Source organism: Athene noctua, chromosome 7 (assembly GCF_965140245.1).
Source record: "Athene noctua chromosome 7, bAthNoc1.hap1.1, whole genome shotgun sequence".
Lineage (NCBI taxonomy): Eukaryota > Metazoa > Chordata > Aves > Strigiformes > Strigidae > Athene > Athene noctua.
Genome location: NC_134043.1, coordinates 6,264,379 through 6,284,444, shown reverse-complemented (window position 1 = coordinate 6,284,444; position 20,066 = coordinate 6,264,379). Strand labels below are relative to the sequence as shown.

The window sequence follows — 20,066 nt, the reverse complement described above, 5'->3', positions numbered from 1 at the left end:
ACAAAGAAGGAAGAACTGGAATGAACACGATATAATCTGTTACGGTTCTAGGATGCATGTCCACAACATGTGCTTACGGGCCATAAGGTTCAGACTGGATACTGCTCATAGTCATGCACCAGATATATAGGGATATACCTACAGATATATATATATACACACAGAGATGTACAAGGAGCCACACCTTGTAATTTCAACACTTGTTCTGCACTGAAGACTCCAAGTGTAGGTATAAGTCAAATTCACACCAAAATCTCACTAAATCGCAGATGAGATGCTATGATCATACTTTCAGTTACTCGGACACAGATCCATAAAGATTATGTTAACTTTACTCAGGCAGCTGGAACATTCCTTGTTTCATTTTTAAAATGATTTAAAAGTTACATAATTCCCAGATTCAACTATTACTTCTTTTTTGTGCAATACCTCTTCCTTATGAAAGACAGAAATAACATCTATGTGTGTATATTTCTTCACCTTCACTGGACAATGATCTGGGCTGCTGATTTATTATATAAGGAATATATTCTTAGGTGACTATATTTAGAAAAACTCCACTTAAATGACTTCTATAAGATTTCTCAACAAGACAAGGCAAAACCTGTTAACTCCAATTACCACCTAATGTATTCCTAAAGTTCTAAAACATATTTCTGTGGAAGAGTTGATTCTTCTCTCAAGCTTCTAAAGCTTCACCAGAATGCTTACACACTTGCTAATACATAATCTCTGTTTTTCTTATTTGTGTATACCTTTCTGTAAATTGAGAAAGCTGGAGTTGGAAATGTACTTTCATATTCAGTGTATTCATGAAAGGTAAATCTGAGTGGTTTTGAGAATTACTTTTTGTGTGCTACTCAAGAAATATTTATCTAAAAATAAATTGTATATGCAACACAGAATTTTTACCACCTGTGTATAACAAACAATCCAGTACTGTTTCTCCATTTTGATTTTGATAGCCTTACCTTTTGCTATGCAACTGTTATTCCTCTCCTTATAATTTTTCTCACATGCACATTTGTATGACCCCTTAATATTATTGCAGTGTTGGGAGCAGGCACCAAATACCATACACTCATTGATATCTGTGAGGAAAAAAACCTGTCATTTATACACCCATAGTTTAATACACTGTTATTTAACATGTTTGCAAAATCGTGAAACAGAGCAGATGTAAAAAAGGAACTCACAAGCATTGATGTATCTTGCAACAGTAAAAAGAAGCCTTCTGCAGTCATCACTAACGTTATTTCTGCTGCATTCAACATATCTCAGAAGGTTGTTTGTTTTTTTTTTTTCCTATATCAACCTATTATCATTAGAGCTTGAAATCAACTTTGAGAATGAAAATATATGTTAGAATTACCTCCAACATAGCTACCTCTGGTACAGTCCAAACTCCATGATTACGGAAAAGCTGCTGTGTATACCTTTTGCTTAAAAGCCAAACAATGAAGTTTTTGTATGCAAGTATATATTCGCTTTGATAGTCCCACTGAAGTGATCTCCGCTTTTTCTGTAAGCTACTACTCACCAGTAAGAAAATTAACTCACAACCCATTCTTTGAAAAAGTAGATTTATCTTGCTATTCTGATCAACTCTTTCATTGTAACAACTGTATCTTTTCTTCTGACCAGTGTGGCATCCTATATATTACAACTACATTTTCTAAGGAATTTTACTTTCAATATGTTTATTTTCCTTTCAATTTTTTCAAATGCATCTTCATTATTTTAATAATCTCAAAATATTCCCCTATGCTAATTTAAACATCAATCCCAAATGTTTTGTTAAATAATCTGTCAGACCTTAAATCACCCATTCACCCCTTAAATTATAAAATGGTTTGACCTAAACCTTTCAACATTCACAACTAATGTTAATATTTGATAACCTGCCCAGGTAAAATGCCTAAGTCTACATCCTGTAAATCCTTTCAGTTTCTCTTCTTAATTTCTTAATCCCATAGCTATGAAACAGTTTTTACTCTGCAAAAAAAAAAAAAAAGTATGTGATATTTATCTCCTCCAGCATAGAAAATTGACTATGCAGTTGACTTTTAATACTTTACAGCAAGGGATGATGGAAAAGATCTGTACCTTCACATTGTCTATTCCCCTTGTTTCTCTGAAATCCAGGTTTACACTGACACAGTAGGGATGTTTTTGTTTGATTACAGTATGCATCATCTCCGCAAGGATTCACGTTATCTTCACACGTATATTCAGCAACACCTAAACATAAACAAAATGTCTAAAACAACACTGATAGATTTGTTTAAACTGTTAAAATGAGGTCAAAACCACCACCAACAAATAACAAATGTATGTTTTTGTTAAAAGAATAACAGGAAAATTTAAAACAAATATATTACAGTATCTACCTACATATGCATATAAACAAAAACATTACAGTATTTACCTACATATGCATATAAATTGACAGTATTTAATTGAGATACTTCATTTCACATCATGAATTTAATACTAAAGTTTATCTTGTTGCAAATTTGGAATAAAATAAATTTATAGCTAAAATTATTCCAAAAACTCAAGAACTACTCTAAAAACTACTACAACCTGAATTGCTATAAAATTTTCCTTCCTCTTGTGACATGTTAAATAGAATTAACTTTTTTTTTAACTATAAACCCCAAAATACTTTAATTAATGTCTGGGTTGTTGAGTACGTTTGTATGGATGAAAGTCTCAGTTAATTATTTCTTTCTAGCTACAGTCACGAAAACGCATCTTGTCAGCCAAACTCACTTATTTTGCAGTCTTGCTCATCTGAACCATCTCCACAGTCATCAAACCAATCGCACTGTAGCTCCATTGGAATACATTTCTTATCATTACAAGCAAACTCATCTTTTTTACATGGTCTTGCTTTATATGTGATTTTATCTATATAATTAAAAATTATTAAGAGAAAAATAAATCAGTATTTAGAATTCCTAGATTATTTTAGACTCATAAAAATTGGAATGACCATGAACCATTAAGCAACTGGAAATTATTTGAAGCTTAGTTTCTTTCAATTTCAAATTCTGATCTACTAACCTCCAGTTAAGCTTTACTGAAGGACAAGCAGATCTCTGCAACAAACTTTGCCTTCAAGTTGTTTTCTTTGATCTGAATGCCTTGAAAGGTAATATCACCTACCGCAGTGATCTTCATCCGAGTTATCACCACAGTCATCAACCTCATTGCAAATCTGCTCAGGTCGCAGACAAACCCTGTTGTTTCTACATCTGTATGGCCTTGTTGGAGGGCATGGAAATTTCACTGTATATTAAAAAAAAAAAAAAAAATCAGCTATTACCCAGCTAGCATTCTTGAACCTTCTTTAATGTCTCTTTATCAAAGCAATAAGCAGGCATGGGAACACATCTGTACTTGACATATGAATGGTACCTGATTTTAATTTCTGGTACCTAATGGAATAACACTTCACCAATGTTTACAGTATAAGTTCTTAATTTAGGTAATGGAAGTATCTTGTGTGATAAGGGTAATTACACTTCTTCCTGAGAATCAGTAAATATGACTGAAATAAGAAAAAGGAAGTATTGAGTTTAATGATAATCAATATTTCAACGTAGAAGTAATTTTTTCCCAGCTGTACATTTCCTACAAAAAGATTAATTTCTCACAAATATCTTATATGAAATTACATGAATAGCAATAACAACAGAAAACTATATCCCAAATTTCAAGCTAATCTTCTAAAATAAACTTACACGCATATGTCCTTATATAGTTATGTATGTTACATGCAATTTTTTGCTTTACTACGTGAAAAGCCCTGAAAAAATATAATGTCGTACCACACATTTCAGCAACTTCATCAGAGTTATCTCCGCAGTCATCCTCGCCATCACAAACCCAAAAATGTAGTTTGCAGAGGGAATTGTTGCACAAAAATTCATCAGCTCTACATATATTTCCCCCTGGGAGAAGGAAAAGAAGACAGAAAAAAATCCAGGAAAACAGAAAGACAAATTAATGTCAATTCTTGATAAAACCAGTACAACCACTTATCAAATACTATCGGCAGAAGATGACACATGTAGCATAGCTAAATCCCAAATGAAAGAGTTGGAAAGGCAGAGAGAAATAATAATTTAAAAATATCTTCCTTGACCATACAGTTCTTTCACTTTCTTTTCATGACTACTACCTAGGAATTACCTATTTGGCTTGACTGGAAAGGGCAGTTATCAAAGACAGACACTGACAACTCACCAGCTAGGCATGTTCCCCTTGCATTTAGCCAGGAGATGTTTAAACTGTCTTTTTGTCTGTAACTTCCTTTGGTGATGCTGCTTTTCAGAAAAGACCTGGCTGAGTACATCAGTAATTTGTGCTATCAGAGAACAGCGCAAACCAGAAGACAGAAATAGGGTCAAACTTGTGAAAGGCCATTTCAGTCCGGGTTTGTTTCACATGAATGTCTGATCCTCCACCTATTCCTACTCCCGCTCTGAGCCACACATCATGTTCAGAAGAGACTGCAATCAGAAGTGATTGCGGTCCCTTAGCCATGAGGTAGAACCTTTTTCTTCTCCTGAGATGTAATAGGCTTGGCCAGGCTGGTAATGTTCCCATCAACTCTAAACTCTGTAATTAGGGAAGATCTAGCCATGCAGGCACAGAATAGATAAGACTAGGTGACCTCTAACAGTCTCTTCCTTTTTGTAACTCCCAAAATTTCTCATTAGGATATTTACTGAATGCAGAATGCAGCAAGAATAAGTTCTTCCGTGTAACTTCAGTATCGATTCAACTCTGACTCAGCTAACAAAATAGAACAGAGGGTAAGAGAAAATGTTTTAAGCTGGAGTGCTCAAACTTTAAAAATTGGTTCAAGCTTGATTCTATTTTAATGTGTGTAGCGTAAGAAGGCAGTTTGTTTCAAAATTATGACTAAATTTTACCACTACCAATCAATGAAATTATGGAAACTTCTTGAAATTAATTTTCTATATAGCACATTTTTATGATAACTGGATTCACAGTTTCCTGACAGGAGCAGAGTATAAAAGAAATAAAGCTGTGTACCTGCAGAGGAGGAAACAATGAAATTTTATATGATAACACCAAAACTCTCACTGTGGTTTTCCTCAGTGTGTTACACCCACCCTAATAGTTAGATCAGGCTCTGATGGCTTTTTATTTATTCATTCAGTGCCCTGTTCACAGCCCATTAAAATCAACAGAAGGCTTTCTTTTGCTATAAAGGGTTCAGAATGGTTTAACTTTTTTTTCCAGAAGATTAATTTGCATGAAATACCTACCATGTAAGAGGATGTTGGGAACTCTCACACTATGTTACAAAGTATAATTCACTCCCATTGCAAATATAACTTAGGAGCATTAACAGAAATTTTCTTCATTATCATCCAAGGAAAAATATATAAACTTCAAGTATTTTCCATGATGAAAGACATTAATATAAATAACTGTGTGTGTAATTACAATATAACCATAATTCTGGTTGTATAGTAAGATTGAAAAGGGCTGCTTAGAAATATGCACAGTGGGCTACAGATAAATATTACAGACATTGTTTTAGAATGCTGTAGAATAAAACTATTTGTGTTTGCTGTATTTCCAAAGAGGAAAAAAAAATTAGTTATCAGTGAGATAAACTGGCATTTGTTTCATGTGATTGCTCTGCCTGTCATAATTCCTTTATAGAATAGATTTCTGTAACAGAAATCATAATTGTGACATAAATACAAAGTATTATAGCAATAACCAACTAGGCAAAAGGCTTCTTATTGCATTAGAAGCAATTTGCAGTTCACAGAAGCTCCATTATGCTATCCAAAGAATAACGTGCACTTCAGATGTAATAAGCACATTACTACTTGCTTACACTTCACTGGTTTTTAAAGAGATACAGTCCAGATATTTTAAAAGCAGTTTTAAAATAGGCTACAAGTTTTTTAAAACTTTGTTATCTTAAAATAGTTCCTTCTTCAATACTTCCAACCATGAAGTTTTTCTCTTTGCATCTAAACGTCTCTGAAACATTCTTCCTGTTTTCTTAATTTTCTGGTCTCTCTTTCAAACTTAATCATCCCATGTAACTTTATTTTTTTTTTTTTTTTCCTAGTGGTAAGTGTTGCTCAATAGACTCACAACAAAATAAGGGATGGATATTTTACTCTTGATTATTATTATTTATTATTGCACTGCAATATGCTTTAGAAGTTGCACACATACCCTATGACTGTAGATGACTAGCACACAGAACTACTCACTTTAAAGAAAAGGAAACAAGAAAAATCTGGAATAAACAAGAAGCGACACACCTCTGAATAAAATTTCGCTTTTGGAAAAAAATTCTTTTATTTGAGTGAGAATTTCTGTGTTTGTCACAATTACTGAATTGCTACACTTCCTAAGAATTTTGTGCAATGTTACACTGCTATTGACTGGCAAGGTTCGGTTTAAAAAAAATCAGCAGCAACTAAGAGATCAACACATGTATTTCTCATATTTAAAGCTTAATCATAAGCATGAGAGTCTGAGCACAGGGTTTAGCTTAATCTGGATCAACTTATGTGCATAGTTTTGCTCTCTAAGGAGAGTGAGAATTCAAAATGTGGTTTTATGGGTTCTGCTTAGTTGCAAGATTTCATCTCCACAGAAAGAAATAGAAAACTGGGGTCTTGAGATTACTTATTTAGCAATTTTTCATTATATTGCATGGCTTTGAAATTTATTGTTTCTTGTAAAACTGTAAATTAACTGGACTTATTACCAATTTCCCTGATGAGACAGAATACGCTTCCAGTAACAACACAACCTCTTGGTCCTTGGGGAAGGAATGGCAAAGAAGGAACAATGAGCTGTGAGACATAATGTTAGTTTTGCTTTGTCCTGCAAATCACTTGTGAAGCTGCTGTACAGTCTTGGTCAAAAGAACTCACAGAGCTTTCATGTCATCACTCAGAATAGCCAGGGTACCACTAACTTACAATGTGTCTTGACAAAAAAAACACCTGATAAAGTAAGCCTTTTAAAGAAAAGTGTCTCTCGCCTTGGTCACATTTTTCTTCATCGCTGCCATCCACACAGTCATGGATCCCATCACAAAGCCATCTGACAGGGATACAGTAGGCCTTATTTTTGCATCGAAACTGATCTTCTTTACATTCTGTTACACAATCCATCTGTGTAGATACAGATATGAAATAAGTATTAACGAATGAGAACAACAACATACTTCAGACAAACCTAACAAAATTTACCAGTGCTGTTTTTCATCGCCCTACGTATTTCACGCAATAAAGTTGCCCCTGTCAATGCAACGTGCAATTCAAGTAGTTACTTGAAGTCCAAGTGAAATTGTAACCACGCTTTGTATATGTTCTGATATTGCTTCTTTATGTTGCTTAGCGTTAGCAACAGAAACAATGGCTACATTTACATTTCTGAACTCAACTGCCCTTACAAGAAATGACCCTGGACATGGGGCCAGTTAGTGTGACCTGGCTCATATCCACATTGATCAGGACTAGATTGAGATTGTCTTCAACTGCACTGTGTAGCATTTGGCTCAGGCCTCCTTCATCCTCCAACTGGCACCTTTATGACTCTGAGAAATAACAATTATTTGTGGTCTTTTTTTTTTCTTGAAGTTGTTCATGATGGTGGTAGATTTTGAATTAATTTTTGAATGGTAATTTTGATGAACCTAGAGGACAGAGGGAGCCATATTTGACACAAACTTGTCCAAGCTGACAGTACAGAGCAGTCCTTGAAGCAAAATCCCCCAGAACCATGCTCAAGTTTTGACTTAGGGGAAACAAATTTGTTTGCTCCAAAAGGTGGCTGCAGAGCAAACAAACATAATGCAGTTCAACTACCAGGGAACCAAAATCATGGGGCTAAGTTACCTGACAGTGTTAAATAGATGCAAAAAAACCCCCATTTGCCCTTATAATTATTTTCAGACACAAAACTGTTAACAAGTTTCATGTCAGACAGCAGGAAAAAGAAAAAAAAAAAAAGAAAATTTGTCAGCTACCTCATCAGATCCATCAGCACAGTCATACTCTCCATTACATTTCAAAGATGCTGAAATACAGCCTCCACTTGCACACACGTATTCACTTGAAGAGCAGGTTGGAGATGCTGGTTACAAAGACATATTTTAGCATTAAGAAAAAGACAATTTGTACATAAGCTGCTTTATAATTTAATATTTCTACCTAGTTAACACAGTGAGCAAGCATGTATTTGTAGCTGACCAGAGCTTTTCCAAATGTTTGTAAACTACAATGAAATATTTGAAAAAACTAAATTGTGGCACCCTAAGTAAATTGTGTAATGATAGTGAAAGGATATTTGTGTTTTATCAGTGAGGAATTACTTTTTTGTGTTTTCTTTATGCTTGGTAACAATGGTAACTACACACATATTCACAGAATAAGTGTATTAAAAAAATTGCATTATTAAAAAAATTCTTAGGGTTTAGTTATTAAAGTGCTTATAATTAAGTTAAATTTACAGGAAAGCATGGTTTTAGAAAGTATACATTATTACAGTTAAAATAAATACGTATTAATCAGTTTTATTTAAAATATAGGTGGATATTTTTGTCACACTGTAAATGGAGTTTTGTCATAGGCTTCTATAAGTTGCACCCATCCAGATGAAGCTTACCAAGAATTTAGGAAAATTCCTGAAAAAATAAAGAACTCTCTTTTCCAAGATGGTAAAAAGGAAATCAAACAATAACAAGAAAAAAAAAATTGCTTGAGAAACCCTTTGCATAAGAACTAGTAAACACTGAATGAACACTACAAAGCAAAAAAAAACAACCCCAGAGACACTGTAGTGACATGCCAAGAATTACTGCTCTTTTCAGAGCACAATTTTCTATACTGAGTATACATTCTCAAATTATATTTCAATGTAATTAAATTAAATACTATTCCCCCAACAAGCTTCATATTGCATAGCTGTATGTAAGTGTGATTTTCAAACCACAAGTAGGAAGACACAGTGATACACATAGGAATGATAAAGTATTTCAGATTTCTTTGCTTTTCTCAGTACTTCTAGTGCCCAAGGAATTTTGATTTGTTGATTTATTTCCTCCTTGTTTCATTCTGATTTATTCCTGGCTTCATTTTATTTCTCAGCATAACTTAAAACAGTACCTGGTTCACAATTCTTCTCGTCATCGCCAAGTTTGCAGTCTTCATGACCATCACATTTCCATTTCGCTGATATGCACTGACCATTGGAACACTGGAACTGGTCTCTGGAACAGCCTGTTTCACAATACCTCTGGTACAATAAAAACAATGTATATACAAGATCAAGAGTTTAATATAAACTTTGGTAAATATATAGCTGATCACAGAAGTTACAGCCTATACTCCTCCACACTATGAAATACAGGAAGGCCTTGTGAAATAAAATGTATTTTTAGATATGATTCATGAAAGGTGGCTTGTACCCTCTAAGTAGGTGGGAAGCACCTGAGGTTCAGAACTGGTAGGAAAGAAAACGGGGACAAAAGAGATAGGAAAGAACAGGAAAACACCAAAGCATTATTCAGTTAGCATCTGCTACTCAGTCTACAATGTTTTCTCAAAAAACCCACAAACCAAGCCACTGCTATGTGTAGAAAGGGTGGTTCCCCAACCAGGACATAAAATATTTCCAGGATGGGAAGAAGGTCAGGTAATTGCTGGGACAAAAAGATTTAAGACTACTGTTAAAGATAACTTGATTTTATTTGCATGTTCTCTTTTCAGAATAACTATTTCAATAGGTTTAATTTAGTAAAGATATTTGCATATATGGATTCATCTGTAGAATTTCCATTGCTGCTTTGTAAAATATTCATATGTGGGAATCCATTCCCCAACTACAGAAAACTACTAACTTTCTAAAGAAATATTTTTCCTGGAAGAATCCTACCTCATCTGAGCCATCTGCACAGTCATAGTCTCCATCACACCAGAATCTTGCTGAAACACAGTCTCCATTTGCACAAAGAAAGTCTTTCAAAGTGCATGTTTGAGGCTCTGAATAAAGAAAAGTAACAACCCTAGGTTTATTAGCATTTCCATAAAATATTTTATACATAAAACCCCCCAATCAGTCAATGAATGACTAGAACAAAGTCAAAACCTTTAACTTGAAAACTAAAAGGATTTTTTTTTTTTTGTGCAGGATTTTGTTATGTAACTAAATTTCATTTACATATAGCAAGATAGTAATGAAAATACTTTCATTTCCATTCTGTCAAATCTCTCTGGAAAATTAGGTGATGCTGATCACATAAATATTATTTATTTCAACACTTGTATCTTATTACAGGTTTTGTGAGATAGGTACTAGAAAATCATTTTGCATCCGTGTATTTAAAACTAACCAGAAATTTGACCTTCCATCATGCAACAGCATACCATTTACACATATTTTTTAGCATATATGTGTGTGTGTCAAGAGTCAGATAGATTCCCCTGTGCTGACATTCAGGGGAACAGTACTGAGATGGTAAATGGATTGCGAAAGAAGTTTGGAGTTTCAAGTAAAATCCATTTTCCAAAAACTAAGTATGGGAAGAAGCATGACAATAATCTACTGAATTAAATACTGATGAAATTGTTAGATTTAACAGAATGAGGATACAGTGAGTTGCAAAAGTCAATGGACAGTATACTTCCATAAAAACCCACTATTGTGAATGTGTTAGAAAACACAGAAAAAAAAAAAAGATAAGTATGTAATTTTCCAGTAATTTCAGGGAAACAGAAGGGAGATGTTAGATGTTAAAAAGATTCTAAATAGTTTACAGATGGGGAGAAGACAGTAAAGGTTGGAAGGTAAGTGGAATATTTTGTGATAAATGGGTATGTCATTCTACTCCTTGGGAAGAAATAAAACACAGGGAGGTCTGAAGTCATTATAAAAGGCAGACACAATAAAGGGGAAGAGTAGACTCAAAATTAATTCAAGGTACAGATAAAGCAAACAGCAGAAGCAGGCTGCAGGGAGTGATGGAGTGATCCTGAGAAGGTGAGATTGGCTGTTTCAGCCTATTTACTTCACTGGCTGCACAGCTCTGTGGTTTTGCTGCTGCTCCCACAAAAACACTGGCAAGGGGACCAGTGTGGAAGGTTCCCCCAGCAGAATACTATGTGTTTTCCTCCTGAAAATGAGGACCTTTACAAAAGACACTGGAAAAAATTAAGTTAATGTCTGGGCTTTGGACCATCACGTTAAACAAAGGTAGAAGAGTAATGGGGACTGAGGAGAATTTAAGTCTCTACATGCAGTTTAGACTTTGTTGGTCTTTGGGAAAGCAGGACTGAACAAGCAAGCAAGGATTATTTGTGGGATTATTTCCATCACAGCAAACATTATATAATATAAATAATGTAAAATCAAAAATAATTGGTAAGATCTTTTTAATAGAGATGAGAAAATAGTTCAGGCAAATGGTAAATGACAGTGACTAAATCAATGGAGGAAGGATAAAAAAGGAGAGACCAAGAGCAGAGAGTAGCAATGGACAGTAATGGATTGGGTAATGCTAAAAGGTCCTTTAGTTAGTTATGGAAGGTGGAAGCACAAATGCTTTTAAAAATTATACCACAGTGATCAAGGAAAGCACACATGAGATTGAGAAGAATTTGGTAAATACCAGCATGAGAATATACTAGACATGAATGGCACAGATCTAAGGTAAAGTTGAACTTAAGTTTTTTTCTGGACTTAAAAAAATCAAAAACTGTTTCAAAAAAGGAATAGTTTTAATGGACCTTTCAGATTTTTTTTTTTTTTCCCCTTCACTTCATAAAAAAAGTCAGTTACCCCATTTGAAAATTTTTAAGAGAAATTTCATTTTTCAGGTAGGTGCAACTTTTCATTTGGAAGTCGTAGGAAAATCATAATAAAAGCAGATCTACAGCAATTGCATCAGTTCTCCATCAATATTATATTTAAGCAAATCAAAGGTTAGCATATGTATGCATTCTTAGATCATACACCTATTACTTCAAATTCTTTTCCAAGCAATAGCTCCTTGTCAGCAAATCACTGACGTCTGATTCTTCTTCTTGTCAACAGGCCAGGAAAAGGAAGTTCACGGTATGATAAATTACTAAAGGAAATAATTTGTGGAAAAAGTAATTCACAACCAAACAAACAGTTGTTATGTTTCTATATTGATTTGCAAAATATAAGCAAATACTTTTTCTGTACTGCTAATGAATTATTTATAAATAGAGATTTGATTCTGGAAAAAATGTACACAAGGAGCTAACTTCTCAATTCTTTGTTTGCAAGACATATTTCGTCTGCTGCTGGAATACATCTCTCTGATTTACATATGAACACAGAAGAGTACTTTCCCATCAGTGCTCACACTGTTAGTGAAAGGAATAAGTATTAATAGACTTGTGCATAACCAACAAAGGACAGCATCTTTCAGGTTCTGCTTTATAAAAATATTGAAACTCCTTCTCGAGAAAAGCATTTTTGAATTATTAGAGAGATATTTGAAATACAGCACATAAGATGAACTACTATCACATTTTGAAGTCTGAAAATAATCTATAGAGCCAACAGACATTTTTCATCAACTTAAATGGTAGCAAGAAAAGGATCTCATGAGAAACGTTTAAAATGATTTAATATTTGGGTTCAATTTTGCATTTAACAGGCATAGATATTACACTAAGTTATGTATTGAAAGGATTTTTAGGAGACTGATGTACTGTTATACAAGTCTGAGGGGATTTTTTTTTTTTTAAATAGGATACGAAGTTCAAACCTATAGTGTACTTTTTACCTGTATTTGTACAGGATAAATACGTTTGTTCTTTCTGAAAATTCTATGTCTTGTAACAGCTGTTACAAAGCAAACTTGTAGAGAAACTAATTTGTATAATAGGAAAGCTGGAACTTGTCCATAGAAAAAGAAGCAGCAGCAATACAAACACGGGACAGGAGCCCCTCACCCAAAATGAGTTAGAAGTGTACATTGACCTCTTGATTCATCCTAGCATTTGGTAGTAGATCACAAAGATTTAGAGGAATTAGGGGACATACTTAAACCACACTTTCTTGTGATGAATGAGTCTTCATCAGATCTATTACCACATGGTTGTGTTGTAACTGAAACCTTTCAATAAGGCAAGCCAGAGTATCCAGTATGATGCACCCACACAACATCAGCAAAAGAGTATTATTATCACTGAGTTGTGAGGTAACCCTGGAGGGCAGCTAGAGTCACACACAGCCACTCAGAAGGGTAAAAGTTCAAAAACTTGTGGGTGGAGATAGAGTTTACTAGGTAAAGCAAAAGTTGCATGCACAAGCAAAACAAAACCATAACTCTTTCACTACTTCCCATCAGCAGGCTGGTGTTTAGCTGCTTCCAGGAAGGAAGGGCTCCATCACGTGTAACGGTCTTGGGAAGACAAATGCCATAACTCTCAACTTCCCTTCTTCCTCTGCCTCTTCCCCAGCTTTTTATTGCTGAGCGTGATGCCACATGGTCTGGGATATCCCTTTGTTTACTTGGGTCAGCTGTCCCAGCTGTGTCCCCTCCCAGCTCCTTGTGCACCCCCAGCCTCTACACTGGTGGGGCAGCATGGGAAGCTGGAAAGGCCTTGAATGCTGTGCAAGCACTGTTCAGCAACCATCTCCAACAAAAAACCAACAGCCCATCTCCAACACTGTTTTGGTCACAAATCCAAAACACAACACCATAGGAGCTACTGTGAAGAAAATTGTAACTATTCCAGCCAAAACAGTACATGTGACAAAATGGAAGAGGAGGTAAAAACAAAATCACCTTTCCTTATAATTCTCCATTACAATACCGCTAAAAACAACAACGTGGACCATCCTGCAGAATGAATGCCTGTAAACACAGTGTTACTAAAGTGGTCATAGGTGGGTTTTTTTCATTTAAATGTGGTATTAAACACAAATTTTCTTCACTTATTTATTTTCAGTGACTTTACTTAGCATTGTATTTCACCAAAACAAAGACACTTGTTCTTTGTTAACCTAAGCGTAAGACTGGTAGGTGTACAGAAAAGAAACTTTTAGTACACATCAGTTTATCATACTAAAGTAGCATCCTTGGCTTTGGCTAGCTCTTAGAAAACTGACAGTAGCCATTGTCTGACTTGCACCAAGTCAGCTGAACCTTAAGCAATGTAAAGTATGGCAATGTCCAGCACTGTCCACTCAAAATGTAATGAAGATGACATTAGGAGACATTCCAGCTTAGTTTCTTCCAATGTGCTGGTTTAAAACACCTTCCCTTAAACATTAAATAATTGCTAGTTCTCATATGAACTTATCCCAGGACAAAATTAACTAATTTGTTTTCCTGACAACTTGTAGGAGCAACAAAACAGCATTGAGAAGATTCTCTAGCAACAGTAATATTTTTACACTGATTGAATTCATGTGTTTCCACAGCATTATTACGTTTGCTTTGCTTCAATGTTGTATTATATTTTCTTTAATTACATTCAATAAAACATTACTGGTGCCTTCTTTACAGCAAGAATAAGATAGTAATTTCTATGGAATTTTCTCTTTTTGAAGTTTCCTGAAAGAGAAAATACTATTTTTGCTCTAATATTAAAAAAAAACAAAAAACAAAAAACCCAAACTCAAACCAAAACAACTAATAAACTCTGAAGGCAAATTCCCTCTCCGAAAGTTATTAATCCATGAGTTAAACATACATTCTTCTTCGCTTAGCACTCAGTATGGACCTATAACCTTCCTAATAACTCTTACTTATTTGCGAGGGTGAAAATATAGTTCAAGAATAATAGACTGTAAGACAAATACAGTTAAATAACTGTGTCATAACGGGCACAACTATTTGCATTATACCACTAATAATTTTTCACAGCCATACGTGATATTTCTTAACATGCATTCTGTTTCACTTGTGATAACTTGACCAGGATGTTGTGTGTGCATGAAAAGAAACCATACAGAGAAATGAAAATACTTGAGCTGAACTTCTATAATTCAATGAATTAATTCCGCGTTCTTGAAGAACAACTCATTTTCTGATATAGTTGCCTGACAAGCCCTTTGTATATTCACGTATGCTGTGAACAACTCATTGTAATGTGGAACGCAATATATTTTGTCAAATGCTTTTGAAGTTCTAATTTTGTATATATTTGTTTCATTACACTTTATTCTATAAGTGGCTTGACAGCCTATAAAGAATTTTCTGCATCTATTTCAAACAACTGAAGAGTATTATGTATTTTTCCAATGCTTCCAAGATTCTGAATTTTACAACTGTGCCAGCCTACTGTATTTAATTTATACAGCAGAATATAACTTCAACAGTTAGAAGTGAAGTATGCATTTGACACGCAAAAGAAAAATATACTTCACCATTCTGGCCTTTGGTTTTGATGCACCAGCTATGTCTGGGTACTCTCAGCTCACTAATTCCACCCATTACAATTAACTACACATTTCTTTATCTGCAAGTCTAGAGAACAGCCAAGAACTGAATATATAACTTAGTTACTGATGTGAACACAAAGATGGCAAGCTTAGATTTTTTTTAAAAAAAATGGATCCATGATTGCTCCCTCATTATTTGAACTTAGTTTTATAATCACTTTGTACTATGATAATCTAAACTTTAAGGAGCAAAATTATTAATACTGGGTGATAAATCAATCCCAGCTCATACAGAGCAAATTTCAAATAATATCCTGGAACCTTATTTTGCAAAAGCAATAATGTTTTGCAGAAGTTGTGGTTTGTTTTGTTGTTTTTTTTTTTTTTTTTTTTTTTTTTAATTTTCAATTTTCAAAATATTATCTAGTCTCGTAGATTAACACTGGTAAAGAAAAAGCTATGTCTCTTTATTTGATTTTTACATGAGAATAAAAGAACATAAAATAATTTTGTGGGATTTATAACATAATGAAAACCGAAAAATCCCACTGGCACTAATAATCAATTCCCAATTAAAATCTCCCACAAAGTTAGGAAAGTGTGTGTCACCCCTGCCCCGGGGTAGAACAAAAAATGGCTCTGAGTGATTACTGAGCCACATGACATTTGCCCCTTTAGATGAAATACTTGCATATGAAAACTACAGCAACTTCCAACATTTTCAGATGTAGACAGAAATTAAAAGGGAGACAAATGCACTTTAGCCTTTCAAGCAGAATGAGCTAGTCTTTAGAAATCCTGTACCTATGGACGTCATGTCTTCAATTGGAGAAAGGGGCAGACAGCAAGTACTCAGCATTAGAATGCCTAATTTATTGAGCTTTCTAGATCATTACCTTGAAGATACTAAATATACATTCATGATATACAATCAGAATATATGCATTCAAGATTATCTACACAAGATACTAATTTCTTGGATTTCTAAGTACACAAGAAAGAAGAACAAATTGTCATCCGGGGCAAAGGCACTCCAGAACTCTTTGTGGAATTTCTCTTTTGAAATAGTTTATAAAGACAATGATTATGAGATAAAACCATTAAGAATTTGTCATTTCTTCCTGAGAACCAGATCTAAATTAACTCACTGAAATCAGCATTACAGAAATTTAATAGGCATTCAGGTTTCTCATAGGTAGGAGAAAACCGAGACACTTTGAATAACAACATCTACTTCTTAAAGTGATTAAGTATTATAGAAATGGACTCACGATAGAAAACAAGGCAAATCATCTCAGGAATATAACGAATATAATGGGTAGTGTTTGATCAAAGTTTATTGTCAACAAATGTTTATCACTTAATCACTGAGCAGCTTTTATGATTCTTATCTAGAGATAAGAAATGCCATCTGTAACTCCTTGACAAAGGTAAACTAATTGTAATATTTATTTTGAATTAATCAGATTATTGAGAAATCATAGGTCGTGACTTTTTTGCATAGCTGATACAGAATTACAGCTCTTTATAAAAATTAATAAAATTGGAGAATGTCAGCAAGGGACATTTTCAGTTGTCGTCAACTGGTTTTTCAGGGGTTCAGATGATGTTGTACAAAAAAACACATGCAGTTTATCAAAATTGAAAAGTTTCTTCTTACATGTTGTTAAACTGACTCCACTCCTTATAATATGTACTTAGGTAAAAGTTACTTACTACAGTTTTCTTCATCAGAATTATCACCACAGTCATTTTGGCTGTCACATCTCCAATGATCTGGAATGCAGTTGTTGTTTTTGCACTGGAATTCATGAGGCCCACAAGTTTTTTTATCTGTAATTAAGATGAATATAATTTACATCATTGCAGACAAAGAGTCAAAGTGGGAAAGACTGCTACTAAACAGTGACATGACAATGTTGCTAGACACATTGAAGAAGGAGCAACCATAATACTTGAAATGTTACTTTCAGAAATACTTTTCATACCACATTCTTTAAGATTCTATTTATTAATTCATACTAAAAGAGATATGCTCATAAATTTGAAGATAAACTTAAAATATGGACTGTACACACTGTAATTTACAGTAAAAAATACAAAATTCAAAAGTAATCACAAATTAGTTTGAAGAGAGGATATTATTGCACTGATTCTCAAAAAATGCATTGACTTTTCCTTGAATTTATCTGTGAGATTGTTTTAGAAAAGACCTGATTAAACCACAAGAATATTTATTTGAAAATATACAATATATATATATTTCTCAAAAGTTAAGTTTGCATATGATAATTTAAAACTAATACGTGACAGAAAAATTTTCCTTTTGATTCATTTTCACATTCTGATGTTTTGGGTTGGAAGTCTACTTATACAAAGTAAAACATTATAAAGTATATAATGCTAAACTGAGATTAATTTTCTTCATGCAGTAGATTTTCAACAAGCTTTCCCATTTACAGAGCAGCATTGTAGGCAAAGCTTCTTGAAGATGCATGAACATCCTGAACTCCTCCAGCAGGAAGGAGTTGCCTCTATGTTTTATTTATATTTTTTATTTCTTTAGTAATTCTTTCAGGTTATAAGGTCTGAGATGAAATGAGGTAAATTAAAAAGTTATCAGTGACATTTTCTTTGGAAAAAAAAGAAAAGGTTGCTTTGCAAAAGCCTCCATGACATATTTAAAATTACATGTCACTGTGATGATATTTCAATAGAAATTTTAAAAATTTCCATTAGGTTATTTCATAGCATGTCAGTTCAGACTTGATACTGCTATCATGACAACTCGATGAGTTATAACAACTGACAGAATGAAGGAGGACTGAAAAGCTAGCTTAAATCACTGTGCTTCCTCTGCCTGTGAAATGGAAAGGACCACAAGTTAGAGATATTAGATTTGATGCTATGGCCCAAACTGCTGCTTTTTGTACTTTGTTTTAGGTGTGGTTCTGGAAGTAGAGTAATAAATCAAAACTACATTTGAATATCAAGAAGGTGGAGGTAAATGGCATTGCAGCTCAGTTGTGTACACTCAAAAATTTAGTAATTACAACACTGCCTTTTGCATTTGTTCCTTATTCTATGCCAATATTGTGATTGTAAGTAATTTTCTCCCACAATGTTTCTCAAGATGACCTCTGTGACATCTGTCATGACATTTCAAATACTTGCATTGTCAAGAACTTAAAAAATATTTATTACAAAATATAAAAATATCCCCTCTCCCAAAATTAAAAAATGTTGCTTTTTTTTCTGTAGCTCTCCAAAAGATGAAGTTTCATACCAGAAATCTATCTACATTTATTAAAGTACTTCTAGTAAAGTCTACAATCTCCCATTAACATATCTACCCACAAAATGAGTCCTAAAGACTAATGACAGATTATATTCTATTTATCCTTCCCCATTCAACAGAAATACCAAGATGTAACCAGTAATACACAAAATCCAGAGATAACATCCCTTCATTTCAGCTAGGATGAAGAGAATATGTAATATATCTTTTTTTATTCTTCATAAAGAATTATCTAGTTCTCGAAGATGCCTCTAATTCTCAAGCATTGCTTCTTCACACTTGTGAAGAAAGGCTGGATTTTGTTTTTTAATTTATCCGAGTGTAGTCTAACCTTATGATTACCACTTGATTCTTTATCTTCTTATTCTAATCTTACCAAGCAAAAAGGAGTATTTAATTATATATATTTCTATAATTTTCATATACAACAGATTTTGCATGTCTGTAAGGCTCTCTCTTCTTCACTTCACAAATTTGAAAGCCTTATACTTCCCTTGGGTTGACCTCTCTTAGCAGTTTATGCTTGACTATGTCTTACAAACATGTTTTCTTTGACTTTATTTCCTTTTTTTCTGTTAGTAAGAACCAAGGAAAAAAAATAGGATACTAGAACTAAGATATAACAAAGAGGAAGATTCAGGAAAGTTGTGTAACAAATATCTGATCTTTGAGAAAGACTAATTCACTCAACTCAAAGGAAATAGTGCAAAACAGTTTTTTATTTTGAACTGTAGAACCCTGAAAAGCACACATGCCCTCCCCCCCCCCACCCCTTGTCACTGCCATTTTCAATACTAAAAGGCTTTTCATTTTTCTGAAAATAAGACCACCTTAAAACAGGAAAGGTCTGATAAGAATGGTACAAAGGGCAAAGATGTAAGTACCGATAACTCAATTTTCATATTCTCTAATTATTATTAAGAGATTCATTTATCTACTGTAACAGGCAAAGGCCCCTTCTCAGCATTTTGTGTGACCACCTGAGGGAGCTTCTGGTTGGTTGGGGTTTGTCTTCTGTGCATACTGAACTAGGATTTTATTTTAGAAATAATTCTAAATGAGTGTGAAGAAATTAGGATGAAGGTTTAAAATGGAAAACAATCCAAACTCCAAAATATTACATATGCACCCTAAAAGCATTTTGATTCAAATATCAATCCCTATGAATTAACACACTATTTTACCACTAACTGCACTACATTGCTGTTTGGGGATTTTAATTCCATATACGGGCACATTTGTGTGTGTGCGCGACTGAGAGGGATAGAATCCAAAATGACAAGTAACTTGCTTTTGATTGAGGATCAGCTAGCTGTTCTAT

General features: G+C 34.0%; 1 protein-coding gene across 1 annotated transcript in view; it reads right to left on the bottom strand.

Moving 5' to 3' along the window:
- The window catches only part of LRP1B (LDL receptor related protein 1B), a 370,405-nt gene that overhangs the window by 58,883 nt on the left and 291,456 nt on the right, over positions 1 to 20,066 (bottom strand). The window contains exons 64-73 of the mRNA XM_074910092.1: positions 17,164 to 17,280; positions 9,958 to 10,064; positions 9,189 to 9,318; positions 8,051 to 8,157; positions 7,061 to 7,193; positions 3,837 to 3,959; positions 3,172 to 3,294; positions 2,776 to 2,913; positions 2,107 to 2,241; positions 972 to 1,091 (exon numbers count right to left, since the gene is read on the bottom strand). Of these exons, the coding sequence (XP_074766193.1) occupies positions 972 to 1,091; positions 2,107 to 2,241; positions 2,776 to 2,913; positions 3,172 to 3,294; positions 3,837 to 3,959; positions 7,061 to 7,193; positions 8,051 to 8,157; positions 9,189 to 9,318; positions 9,958 to 10,064; positions 17,164 to 17,280 (1,233 nt within the window). The remainder of the gene's footprint in view (positions 1 to 971; positions 1,092 to 2,106; positions 2,242 to 2,775; positions 2,914 to 3,171; positions 3,295 to 3,836; positions 3,960 to 7,060; positions 7,194 to 8,050; positions 8,158 to 9,188; positions 9,319 to 9,957; positions 10,065 to 17,163; positions 17,281 to 20,066) is intronic.